This window comes from Mobula birostris, chromosome 25 (assembly GCF_030028105.1).
Source record: "Mobula birostris isolate sMobBir1 chromosome 25, sMobBir1.hap1, whole genome shotgun sequence".
Classification (NCBI taxonomy): Eukaryota; Metazoa; Chordata; class Chondrichthyes; order Myliobatiformes; family Myliobatidae; genus Mobula; species Mobula birostris.
This window is the reverse complement of record NC_092394.1, coordinates 39,901,971-39,907,970: the sequence shown is the minus strand read 5'-3', so window position 1 is coordinate 39,907,970 and position 6,000 is coordinate 39,901,971. Positions and strand designations below refer to the sequence as shown.

Genomic DNA, 6,000 nt, shown 5'->3' with positions numbered 1-6,000 from the left:
AAACCGGGAAATTATAGACCCGTTAGCCTAACGTCAGTGGTGGGGAAACTGCTGGAGTCAGTTATCAAAGATGTGATAACAGCACATTTGGAAAGCGGTGAAATCATCGGACAAAGTCAGCATGGATTTGTGAAAAGAAAATCATCTCTGACGAATCTCAGAATTTTTTGAGGATGTAACTAGTAGAGTGGATAGGGGAGAACCAGTGGATGTGGTATATTTGGATTTTCAAAAGGCTTTTGACAAGGTCCCACACAGGAGATTAGTGTGCAAACTTAAAGCACACGGTATTGGGGGTAAAGTATTGATGTGGATGGAGAATTGGTTAGCAGACAGGAAGCAAAGAGTGGGAATAAACGGGACCTTTTCAGAGTGGCAGGCGGTGACTAGTGGGGTACCGCAAGGCTCAGTGCTGGGACCCCAGTTGTTTACAATATATATTAATGACTTGGATGAGGGAATTAAATCCAGCATCTCCAAGTTTGCGGATGACACGAAGCTGGGTGGCAGTGTTAGCTGTGAGGAGGATGCTAAGAGGATGCAGGGTGACTTGGATAGGTTGGGTGAGTGTGCAAATTCATGGCAGATGCAATTTAATGTGGATAAATGTGAAGTTATCCACTTTGGTGGCAAAAATAGGTAAACAGATTATTATCTGAATGGTGGCCGATTAGGAAAAGGGGAGGTGCAATGAGACCTGGGTGTCATTATACACCAGTCATTGAAAGTGGGCATGCAGGTACAGCAGGCGGTGAAAAAGGCGAATGGTATGCTGGCATTTATAGCGAGAGGATTCGAGTACAGGAGCAGGGAGGTACTACTGCAGTTGTACAAGGCCTTGGTGAGACCACACCTGGAGTATTGTGTGCAGTTTTGGTCCCCTAATCTGAGGAAAGACATCCTTGCCATAGAGGGAGTACAAAGAAGGTTCACCAGATTGATTCCTGGGATGGCAGGACTTTCATATGAAGAAAGACTGGATGAACTGGGCTTGTACTCGTTGGAATTTAGAAGATTGAGGGGGGATCTGATTGAAACGTATAAAATCCTAAAGGGATTGGACAGGCTAGATGGAGGAAGATTGTTCCCGATGTTGGGGAAGTCCAGAACGAGGGGTCACAGTTTGAGGATAAAGGGGAAGCCTTTTAGGACCGAGATTAGGAAAAACTTCTTCACACAGAGAGTGGTGAATCTGTGGAATTCTCTGCCACAGGAAACAGTTGAGGCCAGTTCATTGGCTATATTTAAGAGGGAGTTAGATATGGCCCTTGTGGCTACGGGGATCAGGGGGTATGGAGGGAAGGCTGGGGCGGGGTTCTGAGTTGGATGATCAGCCATGATCATAATAAATGGCAGTGCAGGCTCGAAGGGCTGAATGGCCTACTCCTGCACCTATTTTCTATGTTTCTATATTGCCTGTACCATTTCCAATTAGGAGGAAACAATTGCGAGCAAGTATAATGGACACGTTGAAATAAATGTTTTACTGTTTCACCTAGAAAATATGATTTGACCCAAATATTGAAGATTAGGGATAGTCAGCATTGCTTTGCGGGGCAGATCGTGCCTCAGGAGCCAGATTGAATTCCCCGAGAAAGTGACAAAACACAGGTTGAGTAGTGGATGTGGTGTACATGGATTTTAGTTGGGTGCTAGACAAGGTTTCCCATGGTAAGCTCATTCAGAAAGTCAGGAGGCATGGGATCCAGTGAAACTTGGCTATATGAATTCAGAATTGGCTTGTCCATTGAAGGCAAAGGTGGTATTGATGGAGCATATTTTGCCTGGAACTCTGTGACCAGTGGTGTTCAACAGGGATCTGTTCTGGGAGCTCTGCTCTTTGAGATTTTGTTTTATAAGTGACTTGGATGAGGAAGTGGAAGTGTAGGTTAGTAAGTTTTTGAATGACACGATGGTTGGTGGTGATTGGTAATAGGTTACAAAGGGACATTGATATTATGCAGAACTGGCTGAGAAGTGGCAGATGGAGTTCAAACCAGAAAATTGTGAATTTGGAAGGTTGAACCTGAATGCAATGTACAGAGTTAAGGGCACAATTCTTTGCAGTGTGGAGGAACAGATGGATCTTGGGGTCTGTGATCAGATCCTCAAAGTTGCTGCACAAGTTGATAGCTGTTAAGGCATATGGTATGTTGGCCTTCATTAGTCGGGGGATTGAGTTCTAAACTGTAATGTTGCAGCTCTAAAAAACTCTGGTTACACCACACTTGAAGTATTGTGTTCATTTCTAGTCCCCTCATTAAAGGAAGGATGTGAACACTTCACAGAGGGTGCCTGGATTAGAGAGCGTATCTTATGACAGAAGGTTGAGTGATCTAAGGATTTTCTGTTAGGAGCGAAGGAGGCTGAGAGGAGGCGACTTTGATATCGGTGTATAACATGGCAAGAAGCATGCACAGAGTGGACAGCCAGTCACCTTTTCCCAGGGCGGAAATGGCTAATACAAGAGACCCCCTAGGTATGTGAGTTGGCGAGTCAGGAGCTCAGGGTCTTGTCATCTGTTAGTCCTGGGGGGTCAATACTGAAGATTGAAGCCTGAAGTTTGATCTGTAATCGGGAAGTCGAAGCTCAAAGTCAGAAGGCAAATTGGATGCATATTGTCTGTGAGTCCACTGGAGGCTGGAGGCCCAGAAGCATTTTCTGGGATCGGATACCTATCGGGGTGTGTGTGTGTGTATATGAGTGCTGGGGGGAGAGGAAAGGGGCTTATTTTGCTGTTGTTGCTTGCTGTGTTCTACATTGTTCTGCTGAGCACTGTGGACGTGCTATATTGGCATTGGAATGTGTAGCAACACTTGCAGGCTGCCCCAGGACATCCTTAGATTGTGTTAGTTGTTAATGCAAATGATGCATTCATTGTCTATTTCAAAGTACATGTGATAAATAAATGAATCTGAATCCAAGTCTGAGAAGGCATAATTTTAAGGTGATTAGAGGGTCGATATCAAGGGCAGGTTTTCTTACACAGTGAGTGATTGGTTTTAGAATGCTACCTGGGGTAGTGGTAGAAGATACATTAGGGGGATTTAAGAGACCCTTTGATAGACACATGGATGAAGTAAAATGCAGGGCTGTGTGGGAGAGAAGGATTAGACTGATCTTGGAGTAGGTTAAAAGTTCAGCATCATGGGTCAAAGGGCCCGTACGGTGCTGTACTATACTATGTTTTATGTAAATAAAGGACAGGTGTAATACCTCTGCTTGCATGGTAAGGTGACATAGAGTAGAAAGGGAGTTTCTTGGTGATTGAGGAGTGGACGTGGATAGCAGAGAGAGAGGAGTCTCTTCAGAATGCTGAAAAGGAATGAGAAAAATGGTCATGTCGCATCAGTGATCCCAAATCTGACAGGGAATGAGCCATTAGATGTAGCTAATGAGATAAAAAGTGAAAACAATGGATGCTATTTTGTTAAGATGGCACTTTTAAATTGCAAATACATTAGGTAAAGTCAAGATGGTTCAATAAAAGGACTGGTGTGTGCTCCCTTGTCTTATTCTTTCTGAAGTCCACAATCAGTTCTTTGGTCTTAATGACGTTGAGTGCAAGCTTGTTGCTGTGACACCATTCAACTAGCTGATATATCTCGCCCCTGTATGCCCTCTCGTCACCATCTGAAATTCTGCTAACAATAGTCGTGTCGTCAGCAAATTTAGAGATGGCAGTTGAGTGTGCCTGGCCACACAGTCGTGGGTGTAGAGAGAACAGAGCAGTGGACTAAGCACACAGCCTTGAAGTGTGCCAGTGTTGATCGTCAGCGAGGTGGAGATGTTATTTCTGATCTGCACAGATCGTGGAATTCTGGTTAGGAAGTCGAGGATCCTCTTGCAGACGGAGGTACAGAGGCCCAGGTTTTGGAGCTTTTCAGTCAGAACTGTATGAATGATTGTGTTAAATGCTGAGCTGTAGTCAATAAACAGGACCCTGACACAGGTATTTGTATTGTCCAGGTGATCCAAGGCCATGTGATAATCCAATGAGATCGCATCCGCTGTAAATCTATTGTAGCAAATGGCAAATTACAGAGGATCCAGGTCCTTGCTGAGACAAGAGTTTGAAATTTGAAGAAAAACAGAAATTCCTAGAAATTCTCAGCAAGACAGACAATTTTTGTAATGGGGAAAAAGCTCTCTTTTAGGTGAAGGACTTTTCATCAGAATTAAACTGCTCATTTTGTTCTGTTTCTCACTAATGGTGCCTGACCCACGGCACATTCCCAGATTGCACAATAATTTGTTTTTGGTTCTCGGTCCTCATCACCTTTCAGCTCAGTCATTGTAAGATTTCTTCATTGTCAACAAGATGAAGGAACCCCTTCATCATCCAGTTTGGGTACATATTTACAGAAAAAGTTGGCGATCATAGATTATTGCAGCTTTACACAGCTTCAAACGAGTGCTTTTCAAAACCTATGACAACTTAAACTGATGTTATTTGCTTATTCTTCTCACCTACACTTTCTAACGTAATAGTGTTTGTCTTTAGTACCTGTAATACAGTCTTATCCATCTGCAAAACTGTACTAGAAAAGCAATAATTGCTGGGTCATTCAGTATCTTATAGTTCAAAGTGCCGTCTCCAACCCCAAATCTAATGAAAATCTATAAAGCAATCAGATTAAGAGGTAAAATCACCAAAACAGTGTGAATATATCAAATTCTATTTTATTTAAAAGAGAGATTTATGCTGGTGTTTTTCAGATTACATTTCTGATTTAGTGTATTTTCTCTTGAAAACTACAAATCAGTTACTCTGTGGAGAGTCAGAAAGTCCAAGGTACCTTTTGGCAAATTAAATACTTGAGAGGTTTTCAGCAAACAGAAAATAATGATATCTTATGTTGAATATTTCAAGTTTCATTGTACTGTTGACATTTATCAGTTGCTAACTATATAGCCAACAATTGAGTGTTCCAGCTTCAAATTACATTTGAAAGCAATTCCTCCATGAGTTTCTGAGCCATGATTTCTCAAGGCAGTACATATGTCAGAAAAAAGTCCCGTACAATCATTGTGACTCCTTGCAATCTAAGTGAATGTAAGGCAAGCACTGAACCCGAATGGAAAACCTTTTGCAAATTATCCTCCCCATCAAATGATTTTTGCCGGGATCAACTGCCAATTTTTTTCCCAACTTTCCATTCTTCAGGTGTGAACCTGGATGGTAAACAGTGACAGAAGGTAAAACCAATTCAAATGTGTAATGCCATTAAACAGTGTTCTTGGGCCAGCAATCAGGAGTGAAAAACCGGTGGTTGTGAACCACTCAAACTTTATTTTCCTCCCACTTGCTTTTATCATTTGTCATGCTTTTGAGATCAACTTGTCCAGCAATGACTTGAAATCAAACTCAATACTTTCAGCTCTGTCTTCTACAGGATGTTTTGCCATTCAAAGCTATACACGAAGTATCTTCTTCAATGTATATTTTACCATGTTGCCTGGGATTTTAATGAAGATACTGCAGATTGGCATAATCATGTTTGGATATGCTTTGTCATTACTTACCACAGCTCATACATATGACCCTTCATGGTTAAGATGTTGGCCAGTTGAGAACTATTGACAGTTTCTCAATAACTGCTGACAGTTTCTCAAGAACTATTGACAGTTTCTCAATAGCATTGCCTGCATCAGCTTTAACTGGAAACAAACCAAACTATTGAATGATCCACCTTTAAATAACATGGAAAGCAGTTCCTCCACTTCAGTTTTAGAGCCATGGTGCCTCAATCCAGTGCAGCCAATATTGATCTGTTACGTTCTTGGGTCAGACTCTAGAACCACAGATGAACGCAACAGGTCCTTTGGAAGGTTCTCTCGTGCTTCATGCATACGGTGTTGAGCTTGTCCAAATGCCGCTGAGCAGAGGAAAGACAAAACAAGCTCTTAAAAAAAACTGAGAGAGACTTCCATCCACCTAACTAGGGGAGCAATAGTAATGAGCCCATGTGGCCTGTGGAACTACCACAACATACCGTA

The 6,000-nt window shown here is 42.3% G+C and overlaps 1 protein-coding gene across 3 annotated transcripts in view; it reads right to left on the bottom strand.

The window, feature by feature from the left end:
- Positions 1-4,663: 4,663 nt before the first annotated feature.
- The window catches only part of mks1 (MKS transition zone complex subunit 1), a 57,055-nt gene continuing 55,718 nt past the window's right edge, over positions 4,664-6,000 (bottom strand). For all 3 annotated transcript variants that reach the window (XM_072243002.1, XM_072243003.1, XM_072243004.1), the window contains one exon: positions 4,664-5,879. In XM_072243002.1, coding sequence (XP_072099103.1) covers positions 5,776-5,879 — 104 coding nt within the window. In that variant the 3' untranslated portion in view covers positions 4,664-5,775. The remainder of the gene's footprint in view (positions 5,880-6,000) is intronic.